Genomic DNA, 19,779 nt, shown 5'->3' with positions numbered 1-19,779 from the left:
GGATTACAGACACAAATACAAAAATTAATATATAGTAATAATATAATAGGAGAGGAGTACACTGGTTTTAGAACAGGGTACTCAACGGAAAGCGTGCTTAATTGGAAGATCAGTTCATGGAAAAAGAATAAAGAAGATGGAATGTTGTGAATGAAACTCTTGTTGTGTTTCTCAACTTAAGCAGAGCCTTCGAAACCTAAGAAAGAAACATATTTTTAACAAAGCTTGAAAAATATAGTGTTGCAGTTTAAACTAGTTTCGAAGCTATTTAAGTAATAGAGAGCAAAAAACTCTAATTAGTGATAAAGAATCTGAAATTTGTTCAATTGGGTGTACCGTAGGGTACAATCCTTTGAGTATTACTTTTTCTATTGTATATCAATGACATGAAGTCGGTGCTTAGATTCGACAATTCTTTGTTAATTTGTTTAAAAAAAATAAACTAAAACTTAAAATAGCCAAAACAAAGTGCATTATTTTAAATAGAAAAGATTAGGCAAATATAAACATCGATAGATAACACCTAAATTGAAGTAGTTGAGCAGCGTAAGTATCCATTTAACTAGAGGTTGATCATTTCTCGTTATATGGGCAAAAATCTAAAATAGTTTATTTACGCTTCCCTACAATGGAGAAATGCGTTCCCACCGAAAACTCGGTATATAAAATTTGTTGTCCTAACAACAACCTTCCTTATTGGTGTCAATGCTGTCGGTAAAAAACATACTTCTTAAGCCGTATATGAAATTTTCGTAGAAGAAAACGGTTACTTATCTCCTTCCCTCTAAAAGTTATAGGCACAAAAAAAAGCCATTTTTCGCTAATTTATTTTAAGGAAACCAACAATATCTTTTAAATTTTCTTGACTTGTCGAGTAGACAAACAAAATGACCATTGAAATTTACCGTTGCCTAAAACCCGTTTTTCCAATTTTTGATATCGTTTTCTTCTAGAGCGCAAGTTGTAGGAGCCTGAAGTTTTAGCCCACTTTAAACACAGATAAATAGGTTATTTCGCTGAAGGAATTTTTTTTTCCACCTCTATCCCCTCTCAAGCTATCGGCTTCCGAAATTTCTATAAATCAAATTTTTGGCACCTTGATACTGGAAACTTTTCCAGATTTCTATAAATACAGAAAGCTAACAGTAAATGCCATGCCATTAAAAAGTATACATAATTATTTTTCTTAACTCACGCAATTAACCCTTAAATTCGAACATTATATTAGCGTCCTTTTAATTTTTTTTGTTTATTTCATAGACTGAATACATTGCTCATCTTAAAATGCAATTTTTCAAATATATTCTTATAAGAATGAAAGCAATGTTAACAATGTAGTGGTACATTGTACAGTAGTACTGCTTTTATAAACAGAATTTTCACTTGTTGAAGGGAGATGTTCTACGTTACAAACCATTGGTTAATCCAACTTATTTTTCTTCTCATTTTTAAATATAAAAATTTAAATTTAATTCAATTTTTTTGATTTGCAATATACATTAAATTAAATAATTTTTAAAACATTTTTTGTTAGGTGTAAAATATTTTTTGTTAAATTTGAACAATAACTCACTTTTCCTTTTTTTATAATAAGAATGCACAATTTAAAAGCATAATTTATTGCTGATAAAAACAGCAAGCAAGAGCAAGAGATGACAGCTCATTTTCTTCGTTTATGTCCAGGCACGGAAGCCGAAAGTGTCCTGGGTCACATTGTTTAGCCAGTTAAGGAACTATGGTAAATGTCAATGGCAGAGATCTAAACTGATGTGTATCAAAATATATGATGTTAATACACATAACTTAAATAAAACTTAAAACCCCTTGGTCGTACCAGGGTTAACATTATAATATTTTTAATTTTTGTGCTCTTGATTATTCTTATGAGTATAATAAATAATTTTTTTTTCTTGATATTGAAAATGGAATTCAAATTCAATAATTTTGAATTTTAAAATAATTTAGAAGAAAAACTTTTTTATTATCATGTTAATGAGAGCCAAACAGACAAAAAAAAAAAACGGAAATAATAAACAATGAAAACAGAAATTAAAATTAAAATATAAAAAAAGGAGAAATAATTATAGTAACAAATTAGCACAAAGAAAAAAATAAGACTAAAACACGAGTACAGAATTGCCGTACAATGTGTGCTTATAGTTGTATGTTTATCATTGTGAGAATGTATATGTATTTTATTTAGGGGCGAAGTATCTGCACAGGGTGATTAGTAATTGAGTCCAACGTTACATACCTTTGGTGGATAATCAAAAATTTTCAACATTTTGTTTTATTGAATTTTCAAAAACGAAAATGGTTTCCGAAATGCAAGGATTTTAGAATTTCACGAAAATTCCATTTTTTCTTCACTTTTTTATATACACTTTGCCTTTATATATACTTTTTTATATAAAAAGTTTTTGAAAGCGCATATACAAAGGCACAGGCTACCCTAGGTATTGCTTAATATTGTGTGTTAAATACTCTTGGAATGCAAATTATATACATGTAGCAATAAAAGTGTGCAAAAGTAGAAATTTTCCTTAAACCCTTATAAGCATCTAAGAAAAAATTTGAGTTTTAACATATGTTTCCCAAGAAATTATTTTTTATCCATTTTCATAAATGAAAGTATACAATATTCTACTCATTATTGAATCACTCTATATATATGTACACATTTATAAATAATATACATATAAGGTACAGAAACATCATAAATTTTTAACGCTTAAAATTTTTTGTTTTTGATAATAATATTGAGAAATTTGATTTTTTTTTTTCCAAAGAAGAGCAATACTTAATGATTTTTCCAGTAAGATCATAAAGATAGGGATAAACATATATAGGGTGAATATTTCAAATTTTGTAATTTCTGGTAAGATCATAAAAAAATGGGCATAACATAAAAAAGACATACATATATAGAGTGAATTTCAAACCTTGGTGGCTTGAGAGAAGAAATGTTTTAAAACGAATCTATACATGGATACTTCCCGCCGTTTTTATTTTTTTTTGACATAAAATGGGGGAGAGGAGTTGTTGTAAATTACTATTGCTGTATTACTGTTATACTGTATGTAAAAAAAAGACTTGCTTTAACCGATTTTAAAATAAAATCAATTGGCTTCTCTCTTTCCAAAAGATATCCATAGTTGGGTTACTACCTAACCTTATATATTTGTTACCTATTCTTAAATGTAGAAAAAAAATTAATTGCGTATTAAAATTTGTATTTGTTATACATATATGTAGCAAATTTTTGTTTGTTTAACCCCTACCTAAACGCACCTAAAGCTTTAATTTAATAACAGATTTAAATTAGAATAGAATAACAGATATTCCGAAACGAGAAGTAATATTTCCTGTTTAGCAAGAAAAATGTCAAATGATAGAAGGAACAATACTCGACCCCCTTGTATTTTCGTATTTAATGATAAAAAAAATTTTTGGATTTCTAATTTGTATTTGGATTTTTAATTGAATTTCATTGTACACGTGCAAATTGTAATACATCTAAGTTTAATTGTGTATGCCTACATATGTTTTTATGGGTTATTTTTATTAATGTGTGTATATATGTAAACATGTACATATATATATATATATGTAAAAATATTTTGATTTATAAAAAGACCCCCCCGCCCTCCCTATACCTTATTTATTGCTTGTATTTACAAATTACATTTTTGAATTGATGAAAGGATTATTTGAATTTATACAAACAGAGGAATGTTGAGAACTTTAATTGTTGTGTATGAAGATTGGTATGTACGCATACATATATTATATGTATATAGATATGTAAATGATTTAGTAAAATTAATAATTCACATATATATATATATATATATATATATATATAAATACTTATGTAAGTCATTTTGTGTATGTCATTAATAAAATTTATTCAAAATAGTTATGTAAATTATTTTATTTTGTTTTTGAATATTCATTATTATTATTATTTATTTGAAATTAACGCTACTTATATTCATATTTAAGTATTTTTAGTTCTTAGACGTGTGCATACATATAAGCCTATATGTCTATACAGGTCTAACTCGTAACGTGAAAAGGTGGAAAATCGTTTCTGGGGGCGGTTGCGGGACATCGCACCAAAAAAAAAGAAAATTATTAAAAAATAATTTCAAGATCAGCTCAAAATTTTTCAAATTATGAGGAAAATAATTGAATGCGGAAAATTTTTTAGTAATTGGTTGCTTTGTGAAACTTTTTTTTCACTTTTTTCTTTGACTTATTTTTCAGTAAGTTTTAAAGTAAAGCAACAAATGACACACTGTTGTTTTTTTAAATAAAGAGCACCTTTTCAGTTTACCATTGCATGTAAATTTTTTTAAATCGGCTAATAATTATGGAAGCTATATTCGTCTAAGTTGATACATTTTTTTTTGTCGAAACCAAAAATTTTCAACTGAAATTTTGGAGGCTAAATATTCATTTACCATTTGCCACCATTGTTCCACTTTTCTGCCCCCCGGGGAGATTATATCACGTTATTTATTCACCCTGTTTGTATTTTCATATACAACATTTTGAGTGTATATAAAAGGTAAGATGTTTCCTTTTAGAAAATCATACGCATGCTATGTTTACAAGTATGTATAAGTATAATTTTTAAGTACATAATTATTTAAATATGACAACGTAAGTATATAAACAGAAATATAATTTAAATGCACATACATTTGTAGATATATATGTACTGAGCATTTATTTATAAGAAGATTAGAGAAATTTTTATTATTATTTTTTTTTTATTATAAAGCACTTGGCTTGTTTTTGAATTATTAAATTGCCATATTCGGTAAAATATAAAAATATATATATTTTGAGAAGTGGGGCGGCATATAGTCCGTATAGTATATGAGATTTTCAAGGGAACCAAATGAGGGCAAGAGAACATCTCCTCTGTGCCACCGCAGTCATACGCGATTCATTATACCGCCCATAATATATGTGTTCCAAGTATAAAGGCGAAAATATCTCCGAAAAAATTCAGTTCAAAAGAATTGCAACGCCAGATAACCAATATCTCAGTCTCAAAGGACTGGCGGCTTCGTCGCTATCTCTCTACCGACTTAGACTAAAGATTGACTTAGAGTAAAATTATATGTACCTTTGTGTTGTAACGGTGTCATCGAAATGTAATTACATATTGGTAATTAAATAACTGCATCAAATGGCGGCAACACTTACAGCTGTTTCTTTAGCATCTTTATGAATAATATATTCATAAATACGTATGTACAATCGTGTATGTATATGTTTGTATTGTGCATTTTGTATTTGTAATTTTTAAGATTTTTTTTTGTCAAATAATTAAAAAAAAATTCAAAATGGGATCAAAAAGGTTATTATTATATAGTTGATGCTTTCTGTTTATTTTTATTTTTATTTTTGATAAAGATTAAAATCTCATTTTTATAATCATAATAATATTTTAAAGTAATTAAAAGTAGAAAATATTGAAAATATATTTTTGTATAATGAATTATGTTTACATTTATATTCACAATAATAGATTATACATATACAAATATACATAGTCAATTTAACATGACTTGAATTTGAATAGTTTTTATATTTTATATATTGCTTTTATATTTTTATATTGTATGTATTGTATAAGGGTTAAATTTTTCGAAAAATTAAATGTCAATTGTAAAAATCTAATGAATTTATTATTGCTGTACTTGTAATAATTTTCTATTTTAATTATTATAATTTGCATCTCCCATCTCACATTATACATATTTCTCCATCTTGATCTTTCACAATTTGTTTTAAAAATTTCTTTATTACTTATCCTATTTTCGAGGTCGAATTTGTTAACATATTTACATACATATATGTATAAATATTTGTTCATACCCTATGATATATTGAAATTGCAGTATAATAATCTTTAATATTCAGTTGATAAGTGTCGTATGTATTGTGCGTGATTTGGTTGTAAAACTATACAATTTTTTGAGTTTCAGGGATGATACTATCATGACATATGACATACATGGATACCATCGGAAATTTTTTTTCTGGTTCCTTAAGTTATAAATTAAATTTTTACAATGAGACGGTTATTTCATATATATTTTTAATCAAAGCAATTTTTTTATATAGGAAATAAAAGGATTTTCTTAATTTTTAGCATTTGAGTTCTGTTTGTCAACGAAACTATTTCATGAATTTCAATGAGAGAAATCAAAACGTGAAAAATGAAACTCTAATAAGAACAAAGATATTTTTACAAGTATATCAAGTTTAAGATTACTATAGACTCCTTAAAATTTGAAATGAATGTTTTCTTGTGTAACATTTATGCTAAATACTAGAAAATATATTTTGTGATCGGCTCGATGCTGATCACATCTTGTTTTTTTGTTTTGGTTACGATCTAAACTTTGAAAACGACATTATGTAATTGACATTTTTTAAAAAAATCTTTGCTTTTTTGAAATTCTCTAGTTTTTTATACTTACTTTAATTAATAAATTCTTTTTTTTTTTTTTCATTTCAGATTATTGCAATTCTAAATAAATTTATTTCCTATATAGATTTTTATGTATACATATATAAAAAGATTAAAAATATAATGTAAAAAAATTAAATAATTATTTTAATAGAAATATAAAATATATTATAAAATATAAAAACAAAATTATAATAGATAGAATAAACTGTAATATGAATGTAACGTAAAAAAAAAACTGTTATAAAAATTTTTATCAATCAAAATAAATGTTTAATAAATAAATTAAAAAAATATATAAAAAATTTAGTGAATAAAAAGTTACAAAAAAATTTTTAAAAGTGAATTATATAAAAATTTTTAAAAATTTAAAAATGCCATTATTTGGCAAAAAGGATTCAGGGAAAAAATCCAAAAAAGATGCAAAAGAATCTGACAAACAAATCTTCATTGAAGATAAATATAATTTAAAAGAATTATTGGGAACGTAAGTAAAATTGTTATAAATTATATAAAAATTTTCATAAATAATAAATTCATATACAGTAAGCCAAGCTTAAGTTCAACAACTTTCATAATAATTGAGTGATTTTTTAGTTCAGACAGAATCTCAAAATTCTCAACATTCAAATTTCTTTTTTGCTATCTCCCTCTCATATAAAACGAGCGTGCGCTCATAATCAAGTTCTATTGCTCATCTATGCCAATGGCTCATTTAACGATTTAATGATTTTTGTGTTTATTTTTTTTTTAAAATCTCTTGGAGATTTCCTTTTATTTTGGAGCATTAATACATATCATTATTCTTTTTTCTCTTGTATAATGAATGGCTTGTCAATTTCGAATCGTTGTTTAGCATCAAATATTGGCTCTTTTTACTTACCACCTAAATTAATGACTTTATTTTTGTAAAATAATAAGAATAATATATTCGTTACACAGTGCAAATAGTGCAAATACTCGTTTTTTACATACGCACCGAAATTATTTATTTATGATAACATTTATCACTCTTACTTTTTTTGGGAACAATAGTCAGGTCTAAATGTATTTGAAAACACGTTTAGAGCTCGTTAGGTTAGATTACTTTATCACTTTTATTATGGTGGCACTTAAGTGTGGGTGACTGTATTTATGTAAACCTACAAAAAAATTCATGTTAGATTTTAAATTTTAAATACAATAACTTAATTTCAGTGGTGCCTTTTCGGAAGTTAGATTAGCTGAAAGCAAAGAATGTCCTGGACAATTATTTGCCGTAAAAATTATAGATAAAAAAGCATTAAAAGGAAAAGAGGATTCCTTAGAGAATGAAATTAAGGTCCTTAGAAGGTAAATAATTATTTTAATTTAATAAAGAAATATTTTTTTAGAAAAAATAAATTTTAAATAAGTTTTTTTATATTTATTTATTATAATACATAATATATTGTTCTATCGTTTGTTAACGGAATATTTTAACTGTAAATGTAAATTAGTTCGGAGCTAATGTTATGCCTCTCGAGCATTATAATTCTTTAAAATTTTTTTAGGAAAAAAATTATTCAGAGCGGAGAGGAGCTCTAAAATTTAATATTTGAGTTCTCTCCAGAGAATTCTTGTATCATATACTGTGAAACTCTACTATAATCAAATATATACACTTTTTTAGTTAAATTACTTAAAGCTTGTTATAGGTTTTCCTTAAAATTTGAATGTGGTGGGTTAGGGACATTTTTACATAGTCTTATTCAGCTGTTTCGCCAATCCAGGAATTTTGTGGTCGGATCGGTATGTGCTGACCATATCAAATTTTTTTTATTTTTATTTTGATAATTTCTCATCTTTTGAAATAAAACAGTATGTACCTACATATACACATACATAACATTATGTATGTATTTCGTCCTTTTACATTTAACTTTTATTTTCTCTATATTGCATACCATAATTTACTTAACGCTATTACATTTTAATAATAATAACGATATAAAGTAATGTCTTTATATCTAACAAGTCCCAATGCTCAGAGAGAAACTTGAAAGCACGACCTTATTTTATATGGGTTTTTTTTAAATCGAAGTGGCTATTTTTTGAGAAGAAATATTAAAATAAATTCACACTTATTATAAAGCAGGTAAAATTTAGAAAATATATTTGAAAAATCAAAAAAATATATTAATATTTTTATTGATAATTATTTTAAAATTTAAAAAAAAACGGAAAAACAACAAGCACATCCTTCGCTCTCAACGTTTTATATGTTACTGAAAGCATTTTATTATTTTTAAGTGAACAGCTTTTTTTTCTCATAGGGTAAGTTAACTCAAGATATGGGGAGTAACTGTGGTGTCAAGTTGAAAATATAATTAATGAAAGATAATTCTTAAATATTGATATAAATACATAGTAAAGAAAAAATTTGAAGAGGGAATTAGAAAATAATATCTAAAATACAATCAAATATTATTTGTTAAATACAAATTTTATATAAACTTCAAAATTTTACCTCTATTTTTATTTGAAAAAATATTAAAAACTTACTATCATTTATATCAATTACCTAAGAAAAAAAAATATTTAAAATGTTTGGAAAAAACAATCATATATTTTTATGACCGGATTTGAATATTTTTTTATTTTTGAAATAAATGGTATTTTACCAAATGACTCAAAAATTCCGACTGTAAAATAACAGGTATTTTAAAATTTTTGTTCTTTATGTAATATTCTTTCCGTTTAGAATTAAGATAGATCATACATACACATGCAGGGACATTTTATAAATAGATTGCTCTTGTTTACCTGCTAATAAAATATGAAAAAAGAGCACAACAAAATTTTTGAAGCACTCAATATAACATGTTTAAAATAGTTTTAAAATAAAGTTTATTGGAAGTAGGTACATACATATTTATTTTTAATAACTTAAAAACTAACTGAAATTATTTGAAACAATTTTATAAGTAACGTATACATAACCGAAATGAGATAATTCAAATTGTTGAAATGTGTCAACCTATATTACTTTTAGCAACATTTTTGTTAGCCGACACTACTCAACTTACCTTATTGGGAAATACAAAATGTGCATGAAAAATCATACATTCTTCCTCATTAACATTTGAAACCATACTGAAATATGAATTTTTAATTTTTTTTCATTTTTTCTTTCCCCCTACCTTTCTTTCTTTTTCGTGCAATAGAATTTAAATGGGAAGCTTTTTAAAAAATGTGTATAATATCCTGAGATTCTTTAAAATATTAAACTCTTTTTTACTTAAAAAAAAAAGAAAAAAATGACAAAAAATATGACACGATCAGTGGCATTTAAAGAAAAAACCAGCAACGAAGCCAAAAATTCGTAATATTTCGTAAAAAAAAATTGAGTATTGGGACTTGTTAGATATAAAGACATTATATAAAGTGTATCGTGCTAAAAAGTATAACTAAAATAATATAAAAATTAAATGCAATAGATGTCATTACTTTATCGTCTATATTATATTATATATACGATAAAGTAATGCATTTAACAAAATTAAACACTTAATGTAAATTTATAATCGAGAAAAAATAATGTATATTTATGATCTAAAATAAAAAAAACATATGATTTAATCAATAATTTTATTAGCTTAAACTAACTTTTATACATTTTATTAGTAAAAATTTAATTTTTTATTTCCTGTACACGTGCATCTAGAATGAAGTAAAATAAATATTCGTATATTTATATATAGGTAGTTTTTTACAATGTTCAAAGCGTGAACTGTTTAATACCCTTTTACAAAGTTTACATAGTCAATGTTGAACTAATATTTTGACAATATGTTAATTTCATTATCGCGGGATTCGGAAATTTCTTTTCGTAAAATCCCGTTGTTTCAAAAGCAATAACAACAAAACAAAAATGCCTACTGTAAGTCCTTCTGTGTTCGAAACAAAGCAAATATTATAAAATTCATAACTTTTGTATACCAAGTTGAGAAAGTCCTCGTTTCTTAAGTCAAGTCTTTCTCCAAAAAATTAAATATTAAACTATATAATTGATAAGTGTGCCGTGTCGCCGCCAGTTCTCTTGTATATCTAACTGAAGAAGTTTTAATTTATATACTTATTTTATCGAATCCACAATGCCAAACAAATCTAAAAAGTTCTAATTTTGAGATATTGTAAAAATTTTAACATAATATTTAAGGTATATGTACATTCGTGGAATTGTAAAAGGCCATGACTCCGGTTTGGTTTTGAATACATTAAGAGCGTAAAATATACACAAATATAGCTATAATAATTAGGTTGATAGCTAATCTTGCAGATTTATGAGTTTGTCAGTATGAGGACAATATACAGGGTGTTTCACAAAAGGTGGCAAATAATTTCAGGGATGATTCCTTAATCAATTTCCAGCAAAGAATTGTGCGCATGGGGAGGACGGTGCAAATAGATTAGTTTTCAAGTTAAGGTTTGTTGAAGAAAAGGTACCAGATTTTTCCTGCATATACATAAATGCTTATAACATCCGGAGCTGGTTTTACAGGCGATTGATTGCTCTTTATTTTCGGTCTTACAGTTCATTTGATTTGAATTATATTTTACAATTAATTTCGAGATAAAGCTCGTCAAAGAATTTCTGTTTTTGTTTTTTAAAATTAAAAAAAAAAACACGAAATGTCTCAAAAATTTGTGTTATTTTTTTTTGGTTTTTTTATACCATCGATGGTTACTCTTTGTCGCATTGTTCCGAAATCATAAACTTTTATTTATATGCAGGAAAAATCTGGTACTTTTTTTTTAATAGACTGTAGTTCGAACACGAATCTACCTGCACTTCCTACCATACAATTTTTTGCTGGAAATTGATCAAAGAATTATCCCTAAAATTATTTGCTACCTTATGTGATACACCCGGTATGCACTTTTTTTTATTATTTCTATATACTGAACTCATATCTATAATTTTTTATTTTAAATTCAAATTTATCATACGAATTAATTTTTACAACAATCGCACAAAACATTAGATACTTATATATATATATATATACATTCATTTTTGTTGCATACATATACATGAGTAAAATCCAAGTATTTAAGGATTATGTAGTCTTGTAAACCCTAAAATTCTACAAGAAACAAAATGAGTTATCTAAATAAAAATGGAAGTTTAGCTTTTTAATTTTTTAAATTATTTGATAATATTTACTATAAATTTTTTTATACTCATTTTATCATTATTTAGTGCTATACTTATAACTGCTATATTTGCTATATTTAATTAATATATAATTATTTCTAATCTTGTTATTTATTATTGAAAACGTTTACTTACTAAATGGTGGATTCGAAATTCATTTGAATTTTTGTAAATACGAAATATTCATCAAGCTATCGTTTGAATCATTTGCGATATTTATTATAGAGGGTGTTTTGCATAAGGGTACAAATTATTTCAGGGATGAGTCTTTGATCAATTTTCAGCAAGAAATTGTATAAATAGGGAGGGGGGGGGGGGTGCATATATACCCGTTTTCTATATCCTGTTAAAAAGAAGGTACCAAATTTTTCCTGGTGTGTATAATAAATTCTTTATTTTACATACTACACTAAAAAATTATTTAGTTTGTTTATGTTTGTATGAAATGATTGAAATTTGCATTTTTTTCATGTTTTTTGAACACATATAACACGTTTTACTAGTAAAACCATGAGAGATAGAGGAATATGTAATATGCGTCTTTAAGATGTCGTCGCGCGCATCGAAAAAAAAAAGAAAAAAAAAATAGCACAAATTCCTCTATATGGTTTATAGATGGTTCCTCTATAACGCTTTATAGTTATAAGTATCTTTATAGTTATAAGTATATATTTATATGCAGGAAAAAGCTGGTACTTTTTTTTCAACCATACATTTTGTGCCGGAAATTGATAAAAGACATGGAAAAGATTCTTTCCACCTTATGCGAAATACCCTGTGTATTTCGACTACACGAAATTTACAAATTTAATTAAGATTTTATAAAAAAAAAGGTAAACAACTATTTTGTCACGTCTACTTTTGATATTGTGCCATGACAGAAGAAGGAAATTATTATCTTTGTATGTCAATTATATCAACATTACATGTTTGTAAAATTTTAGTCATTTTCGATTGCTTTTAGATTCGGTTATAATTTTGAATTGAGGCGTGCTCTCTTATAAATTTAATAATCTCTCTAATAATCTCATTGATTTAAATTCTTTAATAAGTTTTATTAATATTGGAAATGAAAGAAACATCATTATTAGATCCGAAAGATCCGGTTTAGACAATCATTATTACTATCGAATAAGATATTTTTTGATGTAAAATAATCCCTCTAATAATCTCATTTTAAATCAAAAAATATCTTATTCGATAGTAATAATGATTGTCTAAAGTATCTTTCATTTTCAATATTAATATAATTTTTCAAAGCGTCTCAGTTCAAATTTAATTCGATAACTTCGTTTCCGTCATTTCGTTTTCAATAAGGACGAAAATAATATAAGTAACAAAAATATTTAATTTTAAGATTTTTTATTGAATTTTGTTCTGTGGTTTGTTTTTTTTTTCTCTAATTTTTAAATAATTTCTAGTTAATTTTGATTATTTTTTTTTTTTTATTTTTTTAATTATTTATTTTTCAATTTTAATTTTTCTCCAACTATTTTTTTATTTTTTATTTTTCTCTTTTTCTCCTTCTCAGGTTCAGTGCAAATCAAAATGATGTCGATGGACATAAAACAGAGCGGTGAGTTTAAAAAAAAAATCATCATAAACAAAAATTCCAAAAATAAACGAAAAATAAAACCCAATTGTTCAAAATTAGTTCAAAAATATATTTAATAAGACATTAATATATGCATATATACACCTTTTTAATATACACAGTCATTTTTCGTATAGCGACATCATAATAGGCTTACCATTGTTCTATAAAAAAGCTAAATATATATATAGAGCCAAACCTTTAAAAATAATGCCTACTTATTAACAAAAAAATTATGCACGTTTCCAATGCGCTTATATTTTTAATTTTAATTTTCGGTTGATTCACCTAGTAGCCGCCATAAAATATAGTTTAAATTACTATTTCAAATCACTTAGAAATCACTTAATTTATCTATTATATTACAATTTCATTTATTGGTTTCTATTACCGTTTGCATATAGACTTACCGTTGTACAAAAGACTAAGAATGTATTACAATACTCATTAAAGTAATATTTATTTGTCCAAAGTTAAGATCAGTTCTTTTATATAGATTTTATAAGTTATGACTAATTTTTTTTTTCATATTTCAGGTTGTTATAACATACTTTTATTTTCAAATTAAAAATTAAGGCGGCTTAATTGAATTGAAATATTATTTTCCAAGTTGAAAAGTTGAAATTCTTAAAAATATTTTTATTTATTGATTTATTTAATTATTCGTTATCTCAAGAGAGCATTAGCTCGCAAAGAATGTTACAGTTTCATTTTTTTTAGATTTTCTCTAATTTAAAGTTCAATAATATTTTATAATTTGACCTCAAGCTAAATTGTCAAAAAACTAAACAGTGTTCATTTAAATTTCAACGGTTTTTCATAAATTAACAACAGTTGACAGTAGAAATTGTAAATAGAAATTGTAGGTATGTTGAAATTACATATAAATAAAGCGTAAATATGGAGTATTAAATCGGAGATGTCGTAATACGGAGAATGTAAAACACGGTTAATGTTTTATCCATCATTAATAATATTCACTTTTATAAATGTGTACACTACAAACACTTTATCTCATTTTATTTCTTCTCCTTTTCTTAATTTTTTTTCTTGTTTTTTTGCCTTTTTTGTATTTGATTTCGTTTCAAATTTTAAAGGGATAAAATGTGAGGTATTAAAGTAGAATTATAAATTATTTCAAATTTCATGTAGAAAATGGGAGATTTACATTTTTTACAAAACGACCCATGCAGTGTTACAAAGAAAAATATATACATATCTATCCTTAAAATTTTTTATATGGTGTATCAGATGGACAAAAAATTACGTTATGTCGCCTGAAAATTAGATTTTTTTAAAAAATTTTTATTTTAATAGAATACAATTTTTGAAAAGCTTAGCTTTCGTTTTACTAAAGTTCTGCGACTTTATGCAACTTTAAGATAAAAAAACATCTAGTTTTAATCGCAGATTTATTATTTTAAAGAACCATTAAACATTATAAAAAAGTTGAACAACAAAAAGATTTTGGGCCTAGTATATAATTTAAACTTTTTAAGACATAAAGTTTCCATAATGTTGTTTTGTTACAAATAAAATTATTATATAATATTTGATTCATAATTTTATCTTGTTTTGTTCAGTTAATTAGCAACATCTTATTATAAACGTACAGGTATAAATTTATTTTTTTAAATTAAAAAGAAAAATTAGTGACTTATTAGTGATTATTTATCACTATATTAAATTAGTAATTATTAAAATTAGTGATTATTTCATAATTATTATCTGTATGTTTTAAAACTTCCATTCTTCTAGGTTAGCTTATGTTATATAAGTGTAAGTGTAAAAGATAAATTCTATATAGTATTTTTATTTAAGTATTCAATTTGTGTTTTATTTTTAAATATTTAAAATAATTTATAATTATTTAAAAAAAATTATCATCAAAAATAAAACAAAAAAAAAATAGCTTGTCATATTGTAGCACAATTACTCCCCATTATAAAAGGCGCCTGTAAAACATTTTTCGCAAATCATATACAAAAAAAAATTTTTCACATTTTTTTGGTATCATTCATTTTTTTTTCTCTTTCTTCATTATAAATGTAGTTATTTTTTCCTTAATCCTAGTTAATTTAATTGTTTAATTAACTTTTACCGTTTACACGATGTGTACCTTTTATTGTTTATTCTTTTAATTTATAAAATCTCGTTTAAAGTTAAAATATAAGATTTTTTTTTTATTTTCATTCTTATTTGCACAAAATTATTTATTATGTAATTATTGGAAGTAATGTCTCTAAATGGATTAATGTTGAGTTTTGTTGAATTAACCATTACGGCATCGAGTTATAATGTATTGATTTGAAAAATTTAAACTCGATCAATTAATGGCTTAAGTTTCACTTTGAAAAATTTAAACCTAACTTTGAAAATTGAAGTTTCATGCTTCCATATACTTTGGAAAAAAAATTTATACCATCTTAAACCGCATCCAAAATCTTTCTTGCCTTCTGTAAGTTTCGCGAAAAATCCTAGACGAATTTATGTCACATATTATTTCCCAATAGTAATTTTGTTATTGTTAAATTGAATCGGTACCAAAATTTATACATAAGCATGCCAGATTCCCTGTTTTGTCATGTAATATGAAGCATTGAAGTCTGAAGATAATAGCAATATTAATATACCTTATTAATCTTTAACATTCTTTCAGTAAGAACGGTCGCCTAACTTCTTTTTTCTGTAATTTATCATATTAATTTTTTTTTTAAATGTGGTTTAAAAATATTTATATTATTCATTGCGAAATTTCAAATTTTGTGTAAAATATAGTTTCTATATGTATAATACAGCTAAACAAATTTTAAAGGGTTATGACTACTATCATTCTCTCAATAATATCTATATCAAATAGTGATGTAAAATATTCATTGTGAATATTTTGTGATAATTTAGTGAATTTATCTTATTTTTTAGTAATATCGTATATAGACGAACGAACATGCAGATCAAGATAGACGTGCCTCGTGGTATATATTCTTTACCTAAGATTATTGATAATGTGTCTATTTAGCGGTTATTATTGTAGCTAAATTAAAAGTTATGGTCATTGTGGAATTATATTCTCGTAGTATCCCAACGAATTTAGCTATCTATTTTAAAATCTTGTTATAAAAGCGACATGCTTCTATTTTCACTCTCTCATTATTAGTGAAACAATTAAGTAGTTTGAAACGCCTTTAACTATAAAATTGATTTAAGCTTAATAAAATATTTAATTTTAATTTAGTATTTATCATAAATTTCAATACTAAATACTTAATATAGTTGAATAATACAAAATTTTTAATACGTATAATGTAATTTAATAAGTGAATTCTAATAAATAATTTAATATTATATATAAGTATTCCAACAATTATAAACACCTTGTCTATTCTTTCTCAGTTACCAATTGATATTGTATTCAAATTTCAAATTAACAAGTTAAGTAATATGAATGTTGACCGAAGAATTAACCAAGTTATTAATAAGAACTGAATGAAAAATTTAATTAGTTGTGATTTAATTAATACTCGTAGAAAACTACCCGAATTTTAATACATGAATTTTAATACAGTAAACTGCGACACGGCAACAGGTGTCTACAGATCGATTCCACGTCAAATTTCTTTTTTTATATACAAATCACCATTTCGGAAAAATATATTTCGGTTGAAAATTCGACATTTAAAAATTTTTGAAATTACCAAAATAATTGCATTTGAATTCGATCAAACTTTCAGAAATAGTACATTCTCTCAATAAATTTATCTCTTAACATTATAGAAAAATTTTATTTGTTTTGCAAAAAAAAGTTAATGTATGTTAAAAAACAGCATGCCATTACCCGCCATTACCGATATGCCATATAAACAGCATGCCATTACCGATTGTGCAACAATCCATTAGGAACCATATCTTCGAGTAAACGGCCGAAAATAAGTAAAATTTTTGTTCGGAACATAGTGTCAAATCGGAAGTTTGGAACGGAAGTTACAAGCAAAAAAACATCAGTATGTTAAAATTTCGACAAATGTTCTTAAAATAGCTTAAGAACTTCGAATCTGTAGCTTCGAAGCGGTTCCTATTTGACACTATGTTCCAAACAAAAATTTTACTCTTTTTTGACCATCTACCCGATGGTATATGGCTAATAACTTGTTGCTGATGTCTTTGTGAAAAGGACGTTTCTGAATATTGCATTATATACAATTTTTAACTAATCTATTGAACGGTCTCTTGTAAAGTAAAAAAATTATTGAAGAAAAATTTTATGACAGTTATATTATTGGTTAACTTCCAGAATGCGGTAAGTAAAAAAATTTTGAGTGAAACGCAAATAGATTTAAAAATAGTTTCAGATAGTAAATTGGAGACATTAGGCAAAAAATGTTTAGCGCTTTTTGAATTAACTGATGGTATTGTTTATTCTGATATCTGTCGCTCAATGAAAAATTCTATAGTTAGTAAAATATAAAAAAGAAAAAATTTATGCACCCCTTTTTTTAAAACAAAAAAAAAATATTTAATTTTTTTTTTGCATAATTTTTGAATTTTTTAATCTTGTTTAGTTTTTCTGTTTTTTTTTCATTTTTTTTTTTATTTTTTATTTATTTAGATTAACACATCCGAATATAGTGCAACTTCTTGAAACATATGAGGATAAATCTAAGGTTTATTTAGTTATGGAATTGTAAGTAACTAATTTTTTTAATAAAAATTAAATACATATATTTTTTCTCAGTGTTTCTCACATTAACATTTTATTAGTTTATAATTTTAAAACATATTTTATACATGTTAAACTTTATTTGTATGATTTAAACTGGTGAATTATAGAATCTGCTTTCTAATTAACGTAATATTTTTAAATGTTAATATTAATAAAAAAATGTTAATTAGCCACTTCTTAAGTTTAAAGAAAAAAAGCAGAACATGAAATTTCATGCACAGACATGAAATTTCATGCACGGACATGAAATTTCGTGCATGGACATGATGTTTACTAAACATTGCCATAATGTTGAGTTAATGTTAAAAAATTGATTATGTTACTCCCATCAGCTCATTTCGTGATTAACTTTGGATTTCACTCAGTTATAGTTCGCATCACTTCAGTGATGTGTCTTGCAGAATGAGGATGATTTTATATTATGCATAATATTAAATATTTTAATGAAAACCGTGTAATTGTCAAACAAACTTGATTTTATTTTTAATATTTTTTTTTGTAAAATTTTATAGGGTTACGGGTGGTGAATTATTTGATCGAATTGTTGAAAAAGGTTCATATACAGAAAAAGACGCCTCAGATTTAATACGACAAGTTTTAGAAGCTGTAGACTATATGCATGATCAAGGTGTGGTGCATAGGGATTTGAAAGTATGATTTTATTATTATTATTAATTGAAAATTTTTTCTTAAAAAAATTATTTTATAAATAATCAATTTAATTTTTTTTTATATTTTAATTTATCCAGCCCGAAAATCTTTTGTATTATAGTGCTGATGATGATAGTAAAATAATGATTAGTGATTTTGGTTTATCAAAAATGGAAGATTCTGGGGTAATGGCAACAGCATGTGGTACACCAGGTTATGTTGCACCAGAGGTATTAGCTCAAAGACCTTATGGTAAAGCGGTGGATGTATGGAGTATAGGTGTAATATCATATATATTGTTATGTGGTTATCCACCGTTTTATGATGAAAATGATGCTAATTTATTCGCTCAAATATTAAAAGGTAATTTAATGTTAAAATAAAAAATTTATGTAATTAATTTTACAGTTAAACTTAATATAATGTTGTAAATTTAGTAAAGTATTAGAGTCTGTTCTAGACTTCCTTCATAATAACATCGGAGTCGTTAAACACAGAGTGCATTAACAATTTTTTTACAATGTTGATTTATAAATTTTATTAAGTTAGATTTTGGTTGTTTCGGTTCTTGGAAGGGGAAAAGTTCGTTTCAATTGTATTTATTTCTAATTTACTCTATATTACTTCATACATATGGATATATCTGGAAATCGAAAAAAAAACATGCAACTTAATCTTGTACGAATAATTTTTTGTACCACTGTATATAAATAATTACTTAGATGTTGGTGAAGTAGAGGTTGTTGTCACTGAGGACCATAGGCAGTTGGAAAGTTGTTTTTAAGAATTCACTTCGGTTTAGATAGAGGAATTCGGGACATTCGGGATTCGATGAGTACGGTTTCTGGATTCATTACTAATTTTATCTTAAAGAGAATTGATGTTTTAGATGTTCTCATTCACATTTTTAGCTTGTGTGTTACGTCAGGTGTTTTCCCTAGAAAATGAAGTAAGCTGAAGTGATTTCCCTGTTTAAATAGGGTGATACGCTTGATTCCAATAACTACGGACCTATTTCGTCTATTAATAAAATGTTTGAAAGGTTAATGAATGTCAGAATAATTAAATTTTTAAATAAAACCAGCGAAGTCTAAAAGCTGTGGGAGCTCGCAGGTGAAGAGCTCGCTTTGCTACAAATAAGA

General features: G+C 25.3%; 1 protein-coding gene across 2 annotated transcripts in view; it reads left to right on the top strand.

Annotated features, from left to right (window-relative positions):
• LOC129614681 (calcium/calmodulin-dependent protein kinase type 1) overlaps positions 1-19,779 on the top strand; it is a 40,846-nt gene that overhangs the window by 12,157 nt on the left and 8,910 nt on the right. Inside the window, exons 2-7 of one of the 2 annotated variants that reach the window (XM_055529482.1) lie at positions 6,542-6,980; positions 7,691-7,825; positions 13,204-13,248; positions 17,873-17,947; positions 18,499-18,637; positions 18,736-19,000. In XM_055529482.1, coding sequence (XP_055385457.1) covers positions 6,868-6,980; positions 7,691-7,825; positions 13,204-13,248; positions 17,873-17,947; positions 18,499-18,637; positions 18,736-19,000 — 772 coding nt within the window. In that variant the 5' untranslated portion in view covers positions 6,542-6,867. The remainder of the gene's footprint in view (positions 1-6,541; positions 6,981-7,690; positions 7,826-13,203; positions 13,249-17,872; positions 17,948-18,498; positions 18,638-18,735; positions 19,001-19,779) is intronic. The other variant, XM_055529483.1, reaches the window with a different exon arrangement.

The sequence above is a fragment of the Condylostylus longicornis genome, unplaced genomic scaffold (genome assembly GCF_029603195.1).
Source record: "Condylostylus longicornis isolate FDR11 unplaced genomic scaffold, ASM2960319v2 ptg000116l, whole genome shotgun sequence".
Lineage (NCBI taxonomy): Eukaryota > Metazoa > Arthropoda > Insecta > Diptera > Dolichopodidae > Condylostylus > Condylostylus longicornis.
Note: the sequence above shows the minus strand (reverse complement) of the source record. Positions and strands in the feature narration are given on the sequence as shown.